Source organism: Pseudopodoces humilis, chromosome 3, assembly GCF_049639895.1.
Source record: "Pseudopodoces humilis isolate 2021_Gansu_Grassland_sample_001 chromosome 3, ASM4963989v1, whole genome shotgun sequence".
Classification (NCBI taxonomy): Eukaryota; Metazoa; Chordata; class Aves; order Passeriformes; family Paridae; genus Pseudopodoces; species Pseudopodoces humilis.
The window spans coordinates 107129930-107150695 of record NC_142202.1 but is presented as its reverse complement, the minus strand read 5'-3'; the positions used below and the strand labels follow the sequence as shown (position 1 = coordinate 107150695).

At 42.0% G+C, this 20766-nt stretch overlaps 1 protein-coding gene across 2 annotated transcripts in view; it reads right to left on the bottom strand.

Annotated features, from left to right (window-relative positions):
• The window catches only part of FKBP1B (FKBP prolyl isomerase 1B), a 44056-nt gene extending 31138 nt beyond the window's left edge, over nucleotides 1-12918 (bottom strand). Inside the window, exons 1-2 of one of the 2 annotated variants that reach the window (XM_005521826.3) lie at nucleotides 12808-12918; nucleotides 9481-9528 (exon numbers count right to left, since the gene is read on the bottom strand). In XM_005521826.3, coding sequence (XP_005521883.1) covers nucleotides 9481-9528; nucleotides 12808-12844 — 85 coding nt within the window. In that variant the 5' untranslated portion in view covers nucleotides 12845-12918. The remainder of the gene's footprint in view (nucleotides 1-9480; nucleotides 9529-12807) is intronic. The other variant, XM_014251407.2, reaches the window with a different exon arrangement.
• Nucleotides 12919-20766: the final 7848 nt, after the last annotated feature.

Sequence of the window (20766 nt, the reverse complement as noted above, 5' to 3'; positions counted from 1 at the left end):
TATATATATATATATATATATATATATATATATATATATATATATATGTAATATAGATGCTGGCAGCCGCCTATGAATTTCAGACTCAGATCCTCAATCTTCAAAACAAAATCTGTGGGAAAGGCTTCTTCACCAAAATTACAGCTTTTATAAATAAAGTAATTTATTTCAGTGCTTCAGGCTGAAAATTGTACATTCCAGTCTGAAAATGGCAGCGCTTGATGACAAAGCCTCAGGAACTTGTCCACTGTGTGACTCACCTTCTATTTTCTTTTATGTACTCTAGATATGGCTACATTGCACTTCCAAAATATGAAGTCCTCCTGTCTTCTTGAAAATCCCTGCTTGGAGCAAAACCAGAAATTTATCCACAGAAGAGAACAAAAATATTTAAGTTCCCATAAAACTGCAATCCCTAGATAGTATTTTAGTGTAATTTCTGAACAACTACATGTTTGGTTTGTGCTTGGTTTTTTGGTTTTTTTTTTCCTAACACTAAAAAATTTCAACACAAAGCTGCTACTTTCAAAGCTGCAACAGCAGCAACTTCAACAGGTTAGGAAGTAGGCAAATATGTTTTCACTTTGGTCATTAAAAACTAGATAAAGCTAATGCATCTGGGAAAGTCTTTTTTTCATAGAAATCACCAATTGGAAAATGAACTAATCAGGTGTTAGGTCCTTTCCATTGTCCAGCAGGAAACCACCTTCAAAAAACAAGTCCTCCATTTCTAACTGAGAGCAAAGTAAGAGAAGACAATCTTGCTAAATCAAGCTTGTCACATCATTAAATGTGCAAAGGGAAGTGATTAAGAGCAGGAAGAGACAACTAAGAACCAAATAACTATGCAGGATTAAATGGAAAAGATCTGGAAGGAGTAACCACGGTTGGGGTATCCTAAGAAGAGACACAGGGAGATCTACAAACCATATGTACCTCATAACCAGCTGTAACACTGAGTTTTAGAAGTCCCAGGGTGTTGGATCAGAGAGAAAGGACTATACTGCCAAAGTACAGGGACCTGCTGCCTTGGCTACAAAGATCCTCTGGCTCTGCCTGATGACAGCACGGCTACAACATTCAAGATCTTTCACACTGAGTGATGTGCAAGGGAGTACAAACTTCTGCAGCCAGCAGTCTTGTGGGGAAAAAAAAAATTAAGAAAGATTTACAATGCCCTTGCGTAAGTAAAGCTAAATAATATGCCTCAATTGAGAGATGCTGCTTTCAATATAAAGCCCCCCCACCCCCTGGCCCTGGTTCAGCAAGACTCAGCAGAACTCCTGCCAACACCGAGCTGCTGCTTCCCGCGGCAGAGCGTGTCCTCTGAGGCTGCCTGCTCAGCTGCTTCCCACCGCCAAAAACAGGGACCATGTGAGCCCCTTGGCAATGCCCTCCCCAGGGATCTCCCACACACACCCCTGCAGCACTCGGACCAACACACTGAGTGCTGGAGATCACAAGCCTGCAGAGATCTCCAACTGCACAGCATCTGCTCAGGTAATACACCTGAGATGTATTACACATATCCCTGCTGTGTAGCCACTGCGGAGGGATGATGCCACATGTTGTCAAATTTAGAAAATATTCCCCCTTCCACACTCCCTGCCTAGCTGAGCTGCCTGACCTCAGAACCATATTAAGCTCTTTATCTAATCAATAGAAAGAGAGGCATATCCACAATCCCAAGGTAACCCAAGGTAACAAAGCTCTCAGTTTAGACTTCTTAATTAGGTAAATACAGTGATGTCATTTCTATTTTGTCAATAAAGGAAGACAAGCCTATCACTGATGCCAGCTGATAAGAGCTTCTCTTTGCCTGATGTAGGATCATTCGTACATTTTACACTAACAAATATTGTTCATTGCACAGTTTTTTTGACAATTCTTTGATTTTTAGCTGCATAAATTACTAGAAAATGATGTCATTCTTGTAAGGACCTGGAATTCTAATGATCAAGAATTGATGCAAATCTTTCAGGTTTAAGTCCTCAAATATACAGGTATGAGCTGTAAGCAGGGCACACTGGGATCACTGAAAATAAGTGCAAAGAGGATCCAGCAAAAACACCTTGTTTGAAACAGCAGTGTAATTTTCTAAAAGATGGCTCTTTTTTTGATCAGCTCTGAGCTTTTAAAAACTTGATGAACAGAGGCTATTAGCTGTCTGGAACTTTAGATAATCTACACACTGAGGTTGTTTTGTTTTTAATATCTCAAAATCCACTTCCTCAAGGCTTTTGTGAGGTAGGAGTAGAAGGTTTAATTATTCGCTAGCGGTTTCATTTCTGTGCACAATTGGAAGAGAGCATGACGCTACAATCCCATCATGAAAGGAAATCCTGTAAAGGTTAGCATGTGCTTCAAATTGAAGCTAGCAGTCACCAAATCACTCAGCATGACTCATGCTGACAGAGAAGTCTCTGTCACGGAAGAAAGTGCCCGTGTATGCTATCTTGAAGAAATCTATTTATAATCTTCTTTACTCTGCAAGAATGAAACTCATGCTGTCGTCTTCCCAAATTAATATAAGACAGTGTTCATGGGCAATCCTGAAGCCTTTCCTTTCTTTGCTCAAAGCATATCAGCAGCAGTCCAAATAACACCTCAGTGCCATGGGGAGCACCCTTAAGGGGAGAAACTTCCAATTCCTAGTCAAACCAAGGCTTCAGAGCTGAGGTTGTCAATAAGAACACTGTTAAAATAGTTCAAGGTCCTTTTCTGATTTACTTACCCACATTAAATAACATCTAACACCACAAGTGATTTCAGTGAAACCAATGGGCACCATACACAGCAACACAGCAAAGAAGGAACAACTGGGAAACCTGAGGCTACAGTTTATTACACTGATCCTTTTCCACCAGGCAACAATCTGGTGTGTTCAATTTAAACTCACTCACTCTGCTGCTGAAGTGGCTACTTTTTCTCTTACAAATCTCTGAAACTTTTTATTAATCAAATCACTTTTTCACATCAATAGCTTCTTACAGTGAGTCTCACTGTACTTGCAAACATTAATTGCATGACAGTTTTGAGAGGCACAGCCCCTTTTTCTATGAAATTTACAAAATGGAAGAGCAAGTAATACAGCTGACATCAGTCACTAAGCTGGCAGCAAAATGTGTCGGAGAAATCTCTTCTGCTCAGACTTTTACTTCTGGACTCTGATCACTATCATGACTATCAGGCAAAAGTCACTGCTAAAATATTTTCAGGGATAACTAATCTATATTAAATAAGCAAAGATGAGAATTTTTATCCCTTTATTGAGAGAGTTTAAGACTTGTAAATTGTTTCTAAGGGGCAGCAAAAGACCATGTTCCTCAAGGAGGACTAAAACTACTTCTAGCAGTTATGATCCACCAAAGAAAAAAGATGTTTCTAAGTGCTTAGCTGCCACCAAGATCTCCACAGAAGAAAAAGGCTTTCATACTTTCAAAACAGGGTATTAAATAAAAAAAAAATACAAAACATTGGCAGTCTCCGAAAGAGGGACAGACATCATACTTCTCTGGTATATTGTATCTTGGGAACATGCTTGATTGAAGAATTAAATTCCTTCTAGGTAAGCAAGATTTAGCTAGCTTCATATCAAGGTTCAATTATAATGTCTGTTACAATACAATTTTTATTAATGATAGCTCTAATTGCAGTGTTCACTATCCTCTTCCAAACCCAGCTAGACAGCCTCCTGGAGACAAAGAATTTTGATTAAATGTCTTACTTAGTTCAACTTTCCTCTCAGCTACACATGCAGAGCTCCCACTTGAAGTGGTGTAGATGTTTCTGAAAGTGGGACGAGAGAAATAGCATCCTCCTGAATTCACCTGGTACAAAGTGCCTGCACAAGGCTGATGTTCATCCAGTCGTGCTCATAGACAAATAGATGATACTCTGTAAAGTTATTCTGAATTTACGTTAGTCTTTTGGAGAGTATGTCAGTATAGACAAATCTCTGGATATTACTATGTACACTTAAGGTTGGGTTGATTTTGATCCAAGAAAAATAGGCAGATATTTTTGGCAAGGATTATTTCAAGGGAATTGCATTACATTTCTGTTGTGTTAAATGGAAAATACTGTTTTGAATCATGATAAATCAAGCACATTCTGTGAATTACTGTTCATCTATATCTATGCAGTATGCTTTTGTTATATAAAGAGCTTTCAACTTCACAGACATAACCATAATTCTCAACACTACACTACTGCCAAAGCTAAAGAAACAATATAAAGTAATTCTGGAAATATATGGGAAAATATATGGGAAAAGAAGATGATACAAATTTGTCCTCAGACCACTAGGAAAAGAACAATTAATCATTTGTTCTACTTTAAATAAAATCCTGCTTCCTAAAACAGAATGGATTTGTACAGCTCAGCTGCAATAAATGGAGCAGTATTCATTTATTTCAATGTGGAATTTCACTTTAAACATTAAAAATAAAAAAAAAATCAACTTCTCAGTATTGAAATATCGAAGTGGAAAAGAAGATGCTGGGATTTTCTCCCTGTGATCCATGACATGTGGGAATGGTTCCAAGCTGCTCCAGGGGAGATTCAGACTGGACATTAGGCAGCATTTCTTCACTGAGTAGGGGTGCCCAACACTGGAGAAGTGGTTGATGCCCCGAATCTCTCAGGGTATAAGAGGCATTTGGACAATGACCTTCACAACATACTTTAACTTTTGGTCAGCTCTAATGTCATCAGGCAGTTGGAAGAAATAATCATTTTAGATCACTTCCAATTGAAATATTATCTTCTATTTGAAATCTATTTAGTGTAACTTTGGGGTCATAGTCCTAGCCTAAAAAGTTTATGAAAAATCTTCTGAGAGAAGTCCAGTTTAATAAATAATTAATGATTTACCATGTCTTTATAGTCTCACTCAAATAAGTCAGTTCCAACACACTAGAAACATAGGTTATCATCAGTTCCTTAAAAAGGGTGACTGTATTATAATCAGTTTTACAGGTGGCCAAGGAGAAAGACGAAGAGTTTAAGAATCCAGCTCTGCCACAAGCTACATGAGACAACACAAGAGATTGTCAACTCCGAATAACCTGAGAAAAAAAGATGCCCTCTCATTTTCATGAGCAGATTTAGAGTCAGTACACACAAAGCTGGTGTGAAGGCACCCCATCATCCAGCAGGAGGGCTGGGAATTGGATTCAGCTTCCTGGAATGCAGGTTTTACCTCACAGTCTCCAGACAGAGCATATCTCTCCTCAGTAAAGGTTTTGTTGAGAGGCATTTCTAACTGAAAGTCACATTTTGTATCATCTTCATAAATATTTGAAAATTCTACACTGCTAATTCCTATTCCCAGAGTCAACAAATTTAAATCACAGGAAACAAAACTGCAAAAAATGCCTGAATTCCTTTTATGTATGCCAGGATTAATGAGTTTGCTTGTGCTACTGTCCAATGTAACCTGAAGACCCAATCAAGATTAGGTGGCCATTACAACAGGCATGAAGAAGAAGGCAGCTCATGTCTCAAACTGCCTGCAATCCCTCTACATGAGGCAGACAAAATACAACCATCATTTTGCAGATGGAAAACAGAAGGAGTAAGCAGACTGCCAAAGGCTTTGAGAAGCTTGCTCAAGGAAATCTGTGACAAAAAGCATGACATAAACCAGTGCTGCTGCAAATGCATTTTAGGGCCAGTGCTCTGCCTTATCTATTAATCCCATTACAGTAATATTGTGTCATGTAACTTTTGAGACTCAACATGGACACTGGATGCTAAGAAGACATTACCATATTTGTTATATTTGTTAACAAAGATTAGCATACAGGAATCTGACCACATTTTTCCATCATATACTACAACTGAGACTTGGTTTCATGTTCTATCACAGTCCCCCATCTAATCTTCTGCAATTCTCTGGACATCTATTTGTGTACTTAAATCAGGCAGTGCAAAGCTGAAAAATTAGCAGGTGATTTACAGGACCAAAGTTAGGCACTAAGACATCTTATGAAAGGGCAATTAGGTACTTCTGAAGGGTAATCCAAAAATCCTGCTCCAATTGTAAAGCAGCTGAGAATTACTCCTAAGGGAAAAAAAAAATAATTAAAAACTATCTCCTCAATGAAGAGGTCCTTTCGAAACTGCTCCCTGGTGAGGCTGCACCTTAACTCCTGCTGCCACTGGAACTTAGGTCTGTTCCTTAAGGCATCACAATGCTTTTGGGAATCAGACCATACTGTACCCTGAGATTATGCATCCAGTTGATCAGGGAGAGAAAGAGGAAAAGCTGACACATACAACAGCCTAATAGCTGGAGTACTGACAGCAGAAGTGTAAAACTCAATCACAGTTCTCCTTCATCTTGAGGAGATTCCAGTTCTCACTTCCCACTCCTCCAGAACATGCAGGGTTGTCAGACTAGAAACTACCCTGCTGAATCTCTACCTTGGTGATGAATCATAAAATCCTGGAGGACAAGTAGACAGAACTCTAAAGCTCTGCCAAACATCTGGGGTCCCAGCCTTTAGTCCTCTCTGGACTTTTCCTGCATGGACCACCAGGACAAGTCATACAGACAGATTGCTACTAAAAAATAGAGGTTACTACAGGCCTTTTACTCCTGCAGCACCAGCAGTCCCTTCCTGTCCACGCTCTCTGCCACCAGTCCCCATCACATGGTAAATGCATGCCTACACGAGCAAAGGTAAGAGGGGAAATAAGACACTATAGAGCCCACAGCCCACTCCTCACTGGAGTCTCCCTAAAGATTCATAATTTGCTCTGGCACAAGAGAACCCATTTTAGCCTCTCCTCTCCTTTGGGAAAGGAATAATTAGTGGGGAGGCAATGTTTCTTCTGTGCATGCACACAAACTAGCTCTTCAGGACCAGCCATGCTTGTGCTAAGGAGCTGGATCACCACAGTGTGTGTTGCTATGAGAGCAGAAGGGCTACTGCAAGAAGTTACATGGCCTGCCCAGCTGGCACCACCACATGGGAAAATCATAGGATTGAAAAAATGTATTGAATTAATCCCCTGATTGCACTACAACTTCTTCCATATCCCTGCATGAGTGACTGCACCAAATACTCACCTCTTGCCTGCTTCTTTCCTTGCCCATGGCTTTTGGACTCTTCACTGCTCAGTGTCCCAAGCTAAACTGGAGGAGGTGGGAAATTTCAGCTTTCTTCTCCCCAGGAATGTAATGGTTGCAGTTCAGGATGTGGCAGGCAGAGTTAGACCCTGTTCTATTGCAAGAGCCAGCAAGATAGGTTTGCCATGTCTGAAACAGCTGTTCAGCTATTACACATCAAGTGGGCTCCCACTGGCCATTTCTGGCTCTCTGCTCTGCTTGATCCTGGATTCAGAGCTGTGCCCTAAGCACCCCAGTGAGCTCAGGCTTTTCTGAGGATAAAAACAATCTCTGAATCTTGATGGAGTCCAGTCAGTGCATGGTTCCCCCCACCTCCCATAACACAGCACCTCCTCACAGGTATCTGTGCCCAGCTCTAGAGTACCACATAGGCTGAATATGGAGATAACTTGGGAGTTATACATGCTATACAATATTAAGCAGCACTTATGGATCATTTCCTTGCACCTAGGTGTCTTAGTTTTTCCTAACTCTCATTTTAGGTACCAAGGCAGAGGTTCTGGATTTCTCTGCAGACTACCCTGTAACTTAGCTACCCAATTCCTAAAGCAGGACTCAGGGGTGTGTGGTGAGCATTGAGGCCTAGTAAGATCTCATAAATAAGACAGAGATCATTCCAAGATAAATACCAGGCACATCCAGAATCTCATCAGTACAAAAAGAAAGTGTACTGGATCCAGATAAAACTGTTTTAAACTAAAACAACAGATGTCATCTTCCCCACATGCCAGATCACTGTAAGGAAATGCTCTATCCATTAACCATGGGCTCAATTTAAAAACACCTCCACCAAAGACTGCTGGCACCAGCAGTAGAACTGAGGTGATGAGCTTCCCCTGATATCTGATCTAGTCTGGGAATCAACAGAGGTTGCATAGCACCAGCAGCAAGATACATGGAGAAAGCACAGTTTATACTAGAGATTGATTTAATGAGTTTTTATAAAGTCTTTTATGTCAAAGACAGCTTACGACAGCCTCATCTAAGACACTGTCTAATATCAACTGGAGTATGCAGCATCTTGTTATCTTTTCACATTTACCATTCACACTCTCTGAGGTTATCCAGAAAAAAATGTACTCTGTGGGAGCCACCAGGCTCAAATTTTTTTGCCTATTTCAGTTCTGACATTTAAATTTATCTTGAACTAACTAGGGGTGGGAGGTGACAATTTTATTTCATAAAACCTTCTGAAGTTTGGACAGGAAGAGAAGTATATCTTTCAGCATCTTCACAAAAATAATTTCAAAACATCTATTTTCATATTGAAGTTACAGAGAAATGTCTGTAAGAGCTGAGACTGGAATGGGAGATCCATGTGTTTAACATCTAATTCAAACTAGAAATCCTCATTATATACTTTGAATATATAAATGTATAGATGAGAGCTTAAATCCAGACAACCTCCACCCTGAGCCGTTGCACTAATTCCCACATAACCTTCTGAATGGTGGTATTATTGAAATTATGTAAAAAGTCTAAGTTTAGTGGAAATACAAACAGGTTTACTTAATTATTTATATTTATTGGAAAACATTCCCATCTTGTTCCAGTTGAAAACTGAAGGAAAGCAACAGTTACCAGAGAGAACTTTCCTATCACCCTGAACACTGAAGGAAAACTTTACCTCACAATCTAGGCCCGGGTCAGAAGCTTCAATCCCTACATAACCTGCATGTTAGCTTCTTAAGGCAAATATCTCATAAAATGGCAGCTCTTGAAGTGAACTTCCCAGTTGGAGACTTGGACTACAGAGATTTTTGCATCCTTCTGATAACTTATATAACTACACACAAAGCATGACACCATAAACTAATTTAAAGAACATTTTCTTCCTCAGCATAAGCAGCTCCATTAACCAGCTCACCACTTAAGATTAACACAAGTCCATAAAGCAGGTGTTTAAACAGACCTTGTATTGATCTCTTCAATCTGGAATGAATTTTACTGCCAATACATGGACACATGCTTTTAAAGATATATACAATCATTAATTGTCTGTGTCAAGATCAGAGGCTGTAAAAATATGAACCCCAGCATTTTGACTGTTTCACGCTCAATTTCATTAGCTAATAAAATGGCTTAATGAATCAGGTCTGCAGCTTCTTCTGCAAAGCTCTCACCATTGAACGCTACCCATGGCAAATCTGCCAGCAGGCACATCTAGCTACTGTAGCCTGAACAGCTCAGCTAGAAGTGAAATAGGCAGGAAACCCATCCAAACATTATTCAATGGATTATGAGTGACAGAACAAAACAAAAAATACAACAGACATCTGAAATGGAAATTACTCTTGAATGTGAAGCAGCTGGTATCTAGAGAAATCCAGAACATGCCTTACCTGTGTAGTGCACCACACACGTCTGACCCTTCTTTGGAAATGTCCGTCCTGTTAAAATTATAAAAGGTTATTCTTTCATTTTCTCTGATTGACCTGGCTATGCAAGTTTATCTTTTAAGAGGAAAATGCTGAACTGAGATCTGGTATTAGTCATTTGCTTACTTTAGGATACCTGAGACATACACAAGACAGCTGTAGATATAAGTGGCTCCTCATACAACTTGGAGCACAAGTCCTAGGAGGGAGGAGCAGCTGAGGGAGCTGGGGGTGTTCGGCCTGGAGGAAAGGAGGCTCAGGGGGACCTTACTGCTCTCTACAATTCCCTGACTGGAGGTTGTAGTGAAGTGGGAATCAGTCTCTTCTCTCAGAGAACAACTGGAGGGTAAAAGTGAGGGGGAAAGTAAGGGGAAATGAACTCAAGTTGCACTGGGTTAAGTTTAGATTGGATATTAGGAAACATTTCTTCACAGAAAAGGTTGTAAAGAATTGGGTTGTAAAACAGTGACTGCCCAGACAAGTGGTGGAGTCACAATCCTTTCAAGTGTTCAGAAAGCACATGCATTTGGCATCTGAAGACATGGATTAACAGTAAACATGGTGGTGGTGCTGGGTTGATGGTTGGACTTGATGACCTTAGAAGTCTCTTCCAACCTTATCAACTCCATGACTCTATGATTATGTGTTAACTAAATCACTAATATGCAAGACAGGAATGGGATGCTTTAGGGTAAAAGGTTCCAGCTTGGCTGCTATTTAGCTCTTAGACCAAGTAATACTTTTCTTAGATAATTCTCACTATATATGTGGACATTTACCTTCTGTAAGTGCAAAAGGACAATCAAAACTTCATGGATTATAACTTTTAATAATTCTCAGAATGCTTTTGCTATAATTTTTCAAATAAAGTCTCAGTCTGACATTGTGAGAAAATCCATTTGTATTCATATCTTTAATGCCTTTCACTCAAGAAAGACAGCTCTGTGAGGGCATCTTTAATTAGCAGGGATGGGTTTTACAGAAATTTTTGCAGACAAAAGCAGTTTAATTTTGTAGCATCAGGCAACAGTAAAGCAGTAGTACACTGAGTTCTTTTAAGAGCCTGGTAGCTCCTCCTAAAATATTCATACTGAAAGGAAGGAAAGCTTAAATTATTTGCTTGACACTGGATACTGAAATTACCATTTCCATTTTACCTGTTCTAGGTACTGCCAAAGGTACTAAAAGCTAAGGGATGACACTTGAGGCTCAATTAGGTGCCAGTGGTGTATTAAAGATGCTAACCTTGATTTCTCAAGGTTGGCCAGGGGAGTGCCCAGACTCAGAAGAACTTAAAAGTATCAGTGAGGTTGATTTTTAAGGAACATCCTTGTCAGAAAGCTAAAAACTGGGGATTGAGTTAGGTTGCCTACAGAAGTTGTGGATGCCCCATCCCTGAAAATGTTCAAGGTCAGCCTAGATAGGGCTTGGAGCAACCTGGTCTAGGGGAATGTGGTCTAGGGGAACTCCCTCCCATGGCAGGGAGGTTGGAACAAGATGATCTTTAAGGTCCCTTCCAACCAAACGATTCTGTGATGCTATGAAAGTGAGGCTGATCTCTCTCGGTTGGCTTTCTCGCTCTTTGGTCAGAATTAACATTTTAAGTTTTGTATTAAAGGGCTCTTCACAGGGTATAAACCAGCAGGTAACACACAAGGTATGGCCTCAGGGTTCACATGCCAAAACCACATAAGCAGTAAGTAGCAGACAGTAGGCTAATATGATGAACCGAGATTTACAACACAAAAATTGAGAAAGTGGTGCTTCCAAGCACCACCTGAACAGCCTGGTTCATCGGCTTAGCTGGCTGGAATACTCCTAGCTGCATGTTGCACAAAATGCAGTACAGTAGGTATCTGGTAAGGGCACCATGGTATGCTAAAGTGGAATTAATCTCTTTTAAATTCACGGTCATCTAAACCACAGGCAACTATCGCATGCCAGTCTCTAGGGCTTCCTCTACTGACAGCAAAGAATTAGCAGTGCTTTGAGAGAAAGACAGCCTATCCAGAGAAAGGCCAGACAAATTATTCTCTGGAGATGGCCACAGAGAAAACCCAGAAGACTGCTTTAGACTAGCCAGCTAATGTGAGAAAAATTATGTGAGATGAATCCTACTCCCAGTAAAACAGGTATTATTAAAATGATCCACTATTATACAGACAACTGAGAAAAGCAGTTTCAGACCTTATGGACACACACTCTGCTGTGTGAGTGTACCACCAGCAAAACCAATGAAGCTACCTAATTTCATATCAAAGCCAAATTAAAAGCAGAGATTCACAAGACCATGGACTCACTGTGGCTTAAGACAGTGTTTAAAGTCAGCTGATTTTGATTAAGACTTACAACCAAAAGAACTAATCCATATAGTTTTATTTGGAACCATATATTACTTACAATGACAGCCTGGCTCTATTTAATACATAGAATACATAGTTCCAACCTCCTTTCCATTCCCAGCTCAGCACCATTACTTATGTTGATATAGGTATTATTCTTTTACGTCTGTGCAACCAGAAGAAGAATTCGATGTCTAGAGCTAAACAGCACAGAGGGAGAAGCCAATTTAAAAGTATACACAAAGAAAAGAAAGATACTGGGCCAAGAAACTTAATCTGCTATCAACTTGAACGAATTATTTATGGTTGTATATCAGCCAGTGATTAATCTGGCCTATTATATACCTACATATGTACGTTAGAAATTACATTGTCTTAAAAAATCCAACAGAAAAAACCTTACGGAATTATATTATCATGCCGAGGAAGAGCAGAAGACGGTGAATTGGCTCTCGAAAGCCAAGCGTGCGCCAAGGAGAGGTGACTGCTACCCAGGCTGCACATAATCCCTCGCCAGCATCTCACGCTGGACCGGGAGGCGGCGGTGCCTCGCCGGGGGATGCTGGCACGAACGGCCGGTAGCCCCGGCGAGGCCGGGCTCGCCACCGGGGAAAGTTTGGGCTCCCCGCCGGGCGCCGGCGCTGACCCCGCGCTCGGGCTGTGCAGCTGTCAGCGGATTCCACAGAAACCCCGGCCCCCTGCCGCCCCCGCCGCCGCCGCGACCCCGGGCGGCCGCCTGGCCGCGCTCCGCCTCTCCCGCACCGGGGGTTCGTGCCCGCGGGGCTGCGGCCGTGCCGCGCCTCCCGCCCCCGCCGCCTCCCCTCACCGCGCTGCCCGCTCTGCCGCCGGCGGGGACGCGGCTCCCTCACTCCCGGAGCCCCCGGGTGCCCGGCCGGACCGGACGCCCCCGTCCCCGCGCCGCAAGGCTGCTCCCCTCACGGCCTCGTACCGTCTCCCGGAGAGATGGTCTCGATCTCCACCCCCATGGCGACACCGGCTCGACTCAGCCCCGCTCCCCGGCGCGGCCGGACCCCCAGTGCGGGCAGTGCCCCTGGGCGGCCGCGGGCAGGGGCCGCCCCGGCTGCCCGTCAGCGCCCGCAGCCAATGCGGGCCAGGGGCGGGGAGCACGGGGAGGGGAGGGGTCCGCCCGCCCCCGCTCCGGGCGCCGGGGGCCGCGGGGACGAGGAGAACCTTGCGGCGGGGGTGCCCCCCCGCTGTCATCGCCCCCCAGCCCACGGCCGTGCGGAGGATGCTGCTGCCATCCCCCGGGCAGGGCTCGCTTTAGCGATGGTTCCCGGCGGAGCGCTCTCCCCCGGGGGTGTCGCCGGCGCGTGTCTGTGTCCGCCGTGTGACTGTGCCCCCCGTGTGACTGTACCCCCCTTGTGGCTGTATCCCCCCTGTGACTGTCCCCCCCGTGTGACTGTACCCCCCTTGTGACTGTGCCCCCCGTGTGACTGTACCCCCCGTGTGACTGTGCCCCCCTTGTGACTGTAACCCCCGTGTGACTGTACCCCCCGTGTGACTGTACCCCCCTTGTGACTGTACCCCCCGTGTGACTGTACCCCCCTTGTGACTGTACCCCCCGTGTGACTGTGCCCGGCGTGCGACTGTAACCCCCGTGTGACTGTACCCCCCGTGTGACTGTACCCCCCTTGTGACTGTGCCCCCCGTGTGATGTACCCCCCGTGTGACGGTGCCCCTAGTGTGGAGTTGAGCTCGGGAGCGGGGGTACCGCTGGGGTACTGCAGGCAGGGAAACCAAGCGCCGCGTTTCAAACCATCCAGACACCAGGACGCGGCTGAATGCGAGTGGAGGGTCGGCATTTCCCGTTAGAAAGAGCCATGAAGGAAGGCATCCGTGCTCGCACATTACGTGTGCGCGCTGAAGGGAATGTCGCCCCGATTCTTTTGGTGAACGGCAGCATCAGGGCAGTGGTACCCACCACTGGTGACCCCACACAGCAGCAGCAGCGGCAGGTCTCCAGCAGGCTGGCAGTGACCTTGAGTTTCTGTGCAAAACAATTTATAAGTTCCTGTTCATATCCATGTTTTCAATTGGAAAAATCAACGTATGTATGGTATTCCCACTATGTGAGATTACATATTCAACCTTGCTACAACTACTTCTGAGGAGTGTGCCTGAAACAGACTATTTTCTCATGCACTTACTGTCTATTTGAATCTCAGGAGTTTCCACTGCCTCTAAAGGAATAGTTATATTTGCAGTTCTGTGTTTTCTGAGTTAAAAATTAAAATGGAACCACAACATCATCAGTTTTTCAACTAAAAGAGCTGTCTGTATCCATTTAATTCCAACCTGCACTTCCCTGGCATTGCTTTTTCAGGATTTTTATCTGTTACAAACTGGGTTCTCTCCAGGAAAAAATATCTTCCTGGGAAGTTGTCAGGATGACTGAACTGGGGAATTACTGCGCTGGTTCATAACTGTGATAATGTGGCCCTTGCATGCATGCTCTTAACTACACTGACCATCTCCACACAGCTTTTCACATTACTCTGATCAGACTGTTCCTTTGCCTGGATGCACAATTGTATCTATCTTTCCTTGTGGGTCAAACACTCTGAAGTACCAGGGCTGGCTGGCTGAAGTCCCCCAAAATGGGAAAGGGAGGAAAATCATGAGCTCACACGAGTTCAGAAGCAGTAATGAGGGCTGAACACGTATTCCTTTCATCTGCCTCCCATTCCAGTGAATTCTGCATCTGTAGGTAGCATGTACAGAATAAGCAGGCACTTACTGCAGTTTATCAGAGGAGGTCTGTAACAGCCAAATTCTGAAAATGGATTCTTTTCCATTGCCAGTCACACTGTCATTTGATTTCTGATCTGTAGAAAGATACTAAAAATGCATTTGAGAAATAGGAAAATGCCAGGTAGGAAGTAAGTGGCACAGAAGCACTAAGAACACATGAACATTACTAATTCCAGAGGTGCCTCTGAGTCACTACAGAGCAACAAGGACAGCACAAGAAAAGCTGAGTGCATAAGGGGAGTTATAAAGGGAAATTCTAGGTACATGGTGTCCTATTAGGGCTCTTGACTTACAAGAAAGGACTGCTTTCATCCAGGCTCCAGGTAGATATCTGTGTCCTCTCAGATGATCAGAGCATCAGAAGACATAAATCCAATTAATAAAAGCAAATTATTCTTTGCTGGGTTCACTTTAGCTTTTAAAATTACATGTTTCCTTTGATCAGGCCACGCATCTCTCCATGATGGGAGAGTAGCTGTTCTCAAGTTGTGTCTTCTGACAGGAGATTGGACCTAATCACATAATAGACATAGTTCAGATGGGATCACAGAATATCTGCTTCAACTGTCATCACAAGTAACAGGCTTTAAAGGCAGACCCCAGCATTCTCAGGCAGACTGACAATCATGATAAAAAAGCAAAGCCCACCAGCAGCAAAATTCAGAAGCCACAAGATGGGATTAGGAGGGACCAAACTGTGAACTAAGTCTAACATACTGTATATACAATCATCCTATCCCACGGCCTCTTGTCCCATGGTGGGACTCTAAATGCCTCTTTTGGGCATGGGCTAATTAGATCCTCAACACTCATATTCCCAAGACCATGGGAAAGAAAGGTAAGGCTAAATTCCAAGACAGAAAATAAGGATTTGTAGAGAGTATCTCAAAATTGTTGGATGCATATTTTTAAAAAATCTTTGACGCCACCAATATTGAACCAAAAATAGTGTTATTTTTCCCCTCACAGTATTCAGTGGAGGCATTGAGATCCTTAAATACATGTTAACAAGTCTACAACACATAAAGATCTTGGAAGAGTAGACTGAAACAAGGAATATCCTTATTTTCAGGAAAGCCTCTGAAATACAAGAAAAAGTGGTTTAGAACTGGCAAGGAACTGGAGGGAAAGAACAAAGAGGGAAAGTTCATGACCAAGGAAATGGCTAAAACCAGATAATCAAAGCAGACCAGATTAGTGTATTAAGAATGCTCTTTGAAAGCCATTGCACCTCTACCACCTTTGGTATCCAGTGTATCTGTGTCAAGGGCAAAGTCCAGTTGTCTCTCTCTCCAAAGATCTGTAGAGCTCATGTTCCTGAACAGTCGTTTACCACAAGACCTTCCCATAGCATGTTTTTCTATCCTGGCACCAGAAAGAGCGGGCTGGAAAAGTGGGTGGTTCTCTTAATGCTCTTTCCCAAGTGTTTTGATGGAACCACATGACTCCAACATCTAAGATCATTGGTCACAAAGAGAAAAATTTGCCACAGTCATTATGAGAAAAACCCAAAATCTCAAAGTTCAGCAGATGAATGTCCCATTTTCTTTAGTTAAAACCCCTACAGCCAGCACTGTTTACAAAATATTTATGCATTTCCACTTTTAGGAAGACAAACCGATTTCAAATTTTTAGGGTGTTTTAACTTAGTTCATAGTTCCTATATTGTGAAATCCCATTCTTCATTGTTTTTAAAATCTACAAAGGATCTACAAATCATGGGTAATAGATTCCATATGCATACAAAGAACACCCCTGGAAGGCAAAGCACTAAATTGCCCATAAATGGAAAGCGCAAATTCTGCAAATATAAAAATTCATGGACGCCACAAACTCCCCCCAACAATACACATTTCCTTCAGCAACATCCATGGATAAAGAATCAGCATTACTTTGAAACCCAACCAGTGCAATATGAACAGTGAGAACAAACTAAAAATGTGTTACCAATACTGACCTTTCCACTCAGTGAACCAAGATATGCAACCAAGTCATTTTAAGCCCAAACCGTACAGGTCATGCAAAACCAGCACCGCACTGGAAAAAATCCTCACCAAAATAAATAACAGCCTGCAGATCTCATCAGGTCATGTCACTAAGAATGTTCCTGTGCATCATGAGCATTGACAAAAGAGAGTCAGCCAGAATCCGTGATTCCTCTCAAAGCACGTACTTAGGATAAGACTGACAGCACACCCGCAGTGACGGCCATGTGATTAACAGATTAAACCCAAAAATCACCATGTGCCTGTCTCACTTCTCACCACTGCTGGTTACCACAGGTCTGCAGCACAGTCACCTCCTCCCAACTGATACTTGTTCCAAATGCCCCAAAAGAATAAAATTTACTCCTGAAGCAATTATTCCAAATCCTTATCTTCCTCTTGGAACTCCTTATCCATAGCTGTATCTATAGTTCCCTCTAACAGGTGTAGCTGTGAGTGCAAAAATGCAGCTGGATTTTTTTCAGTAGCACTAAAACTGCTTTGAAAGCCACCACCTCTCTCACCAGGTTTTTCCCAATTCATATATTCACATATGCTCTCTCACAATGCTTTTATGTCATTACAATAGTCTTAGACCTGATCTTCAAAGCCTTTTACACGACCAGGTGAAGTAACCTCAGGTATGCACAGGGAAGAGCTCATCAGGATAAACACCACCAACTACCAGAGTCATGAAATTGGTAGCTCATGTTCTGGAATGGAGGCAAGAGTTCCAACAATGAGACAACAATGGAGCTTGTTTCCAGAAGAGATGAATGCAATTTATCACTTCCAAAACCACATGGGTTTAGACAGACTCATGGTCTCACAGACTTGTCCCCCCAGTTCAAGGATATGCTGGAGCAAGCTCAGCCATTCCACTGTTGTTGGTGGTTGGAGAACGTGGAGAGAAGAAGGGAGCTGGGTTTTCTCAGCCTGCAGAAGACAGAGAGATGAAGGATCTCAGTTACTGTCTACAACTACCTAATGGGTGGTGGAGAGGATGGTGTCACACAGAGATGCTCAACAAAAGGACAAGAAGCAATGGACACAAGTCATAGCAAGGGAAATTCTTAATATATATATAGATAAAAAAATCTTCACCAGATGAGTTATCAAACAAAGCCTTAAGGAACTGGAACAAATTGATGTCAGCCCTGTTGCAAGCAAGCAATTGGACCATATGGCCTCCAAAAGATCCCTCCCCCTAAATTGATGTATGAGTCTGTAATATTTTTCATGTAACATGGAGATAAAATTTCATGGAGAAGTAAATTAAAGAATGGTAGTGATGTTAACCACAATTCCAACACTGACTCCATGATCCTAAATCACCTTGGATCTGTTTGCAATGCATAATGCTCCAAAGTGGCAAATACACTAGCTAGCACCTCACATGCAATATAAATATGAAATTGCAGCATCCATTCATACTAATTAACACATGTGCAGATTGCTGCAGGGATATTGCTTCACTGCCTACTCTTTAGAAGGCAGCTTGCTGAATTGAAGATATGCTCTGAATTGATCACTGTCTCAGTATTTAATTTATATAACAAGAATGATCATTCTACCTTGTTTACATTCCAAATACTTCAGGGGAAGAGTATTTATCTTAATCTCTTTTATCATAAATAAAGAGGGCAAGTAACACCTTGAGCCTAAACTCAGGGTCATGCAGTGCAGTCTCACAAATAAAATTCCAATAATAACAATATCTTAAGCAGACAGTCCAAGAGGATTAGATTTTCTTTTCCACCCAATATTTCATAGCAAAAAATGGATTAAAAATTAAAGCAAATTCATCTTTCAAACTGTGGAAGAGTGCTGGTATTACATATATTGCATCTATTCAGTAAACTAATTATTCTGACTGTCATTTCCTTGTTGTGGAAGTTACAGAAGGACGTCAGTGGCTTTGAGAAACTTTGTATTTACAGGGCAACACATTTGCTGCTTTCCTCAGCAAAACTATTTCTCTATAGTTTTGGTATTTATTCTGCTTGGTGGAGAAATGTCACCGGCAATACATATTGGAAGCAGTTCAAACAACAGGAGAAAACCAAACAAGCCGCAAATATTAGCTACAAGCTTTTGATTACTCTTTCGATGATTTTGGAAAATGTAAGTGTGGAAATGAAATTAACTGGCATTCTCAATCCTCCAGATAAATGAATCAAGGGAGCTGGCTAATGGACTCAGAAAATTAAGGTTGTATTTGCTTTTCTTCATTCTGCATGTGCAATTATAACACTATTTGATGAGTTTCTAGAACCTCCTGACCAAAATGATCTGAAGTTATAACTAAAAGTTCAGGAGCCAGAGAGGCATATTGTAACATACCATGGCAGCCACAAGTAGGAGAGCACAGAAAGATTGTAAAAAGTTGGGTTTTTTCTGCATGATACTCCAGGGACAGCTTTAATTCCAGGTAAGTGTCAACAGATCAGCGACAGCCACTAAAAATCTCGGACTTTTTACATTCATCTCTAGGTGAAACACTAATCTCTCTGGTATTTGGCTCCTCATCAAGGTTGACCCAGCATTTGGCCTTTAGCTCTCTTAGAGAAAGACAAGTCTGAATCAGCCATTTCAGATTGTGCACCTATAGAGGCAAGGTGGCTGAATCCTGGAGAAAAGGTGTTTAGGCTTAAACTGACCAAGTGGAAACATTTCTAATCCTTCCTACTAGGGAAGCAGGAAAAAGTTTTTTTAATTTTATTTTCCATTACATTTGAGGCCTTATCTAAGATAAAAAAGAGGGCCAAAACAGAATCATCACAGCCTTTCAGTAAAAATGCAGACCCCCACAGGACCTTCAATACAATTCTAGCTAATGTTTCAACTATCTTAAGGACTGTGGATTAAAAACATCATCTACTATAGCTCAGTTTCAGCCTACGTAGACAGTTACAGGTGAACTACTTAAACAAGCAAGTGGGAAGCAGCACAATGCTACCACTGTTTTATTTTAATCAGCAGGTTTTTGTTAGAACACTTTCATCAATATTTTTGTCTGTATCAGGCAAGTAGGGAGATCCTGTGAAGTCTAACGAGCAATAGCATTTCTATGGGAGACAAAGTTAAAGGTGTTTTATTACAAGGGTTTATAAATAAACTGGGAATCAGCTTTCTTCAGATACTTCTGAAATTGTCCCAAGTAGAACCAGCAACAGCAAACTATTCAACTATCTTGGGCATCAGAAGTGTTATCATCAAACACACCCCATACATCAAGCAAAATAATAGAGACTCCACAGTCTTAATCAGTATTCTCAACCACAGTTTAACTGCCTGAATAGATGCTAGAACCCATATGATTCAGAAGTAACCAATTTTGTATACTTTATGAAATTTGCTTTCTTGTGTACTTTCCAAATCAGGTATTGCTAAGAGTTTGACTGTGTCCACATTGTCAACCAACCAGTTTGGATACAGGATTATGTCCAGCTCATGCTGTCCTGAGTTTCTTTACAATAATAAATTATTTTCCCAGAGCTGACAGACTTTAGTGACCTTTTCAACTTACCAAGCTGGGGCAAATATAAATCAGCTAAAAATATTACTATCCTTTGTTCTTCTTCAAGTCTCAACGGATTTGCAGTTGTAAGTGATCTAACGGAGTAAGAACACTGTGGCAAAGAGCATTTAGCCATGCAAGAGGTTCCTAAGTTATCTGATGTGTCTGGTGGGAATTATAAAAATATCACTTCAAAGATATAAATTTACGTCATCATGTAAAAAAGAAGGTACTAATAAGAGACATTTTCAAAAACAAATACATTTAATGCCTATGAAGAAAAAGACTGTCATAATTTGGAAGCTGAATGTTGACTTACAGATGGAAAGACCCATTAGATCATTCATTCCCTCTCTTTGCCAAGACAGAAATATATCCTAAAGAACATATCATGCTCTTCTGCCCAGTATAATTTTTGTAACATAAGTGCTGGAGTTTCTATTGAAAATCTGATTGCTTTATAAAGCATGCACAAGAGACTGGCATGTACATATGGGAGCACTAAGTCAAAAAAGAGTGCCTTGAGACATAGAGGGCTTTCAGCAGTGGGAGGGATGTAGGTAGGAATCATGTAGTTCTAGAAAGAGCTGTTGGTGGGCTGATCCTTGATAAATGTTCTAGCTAGAATGGA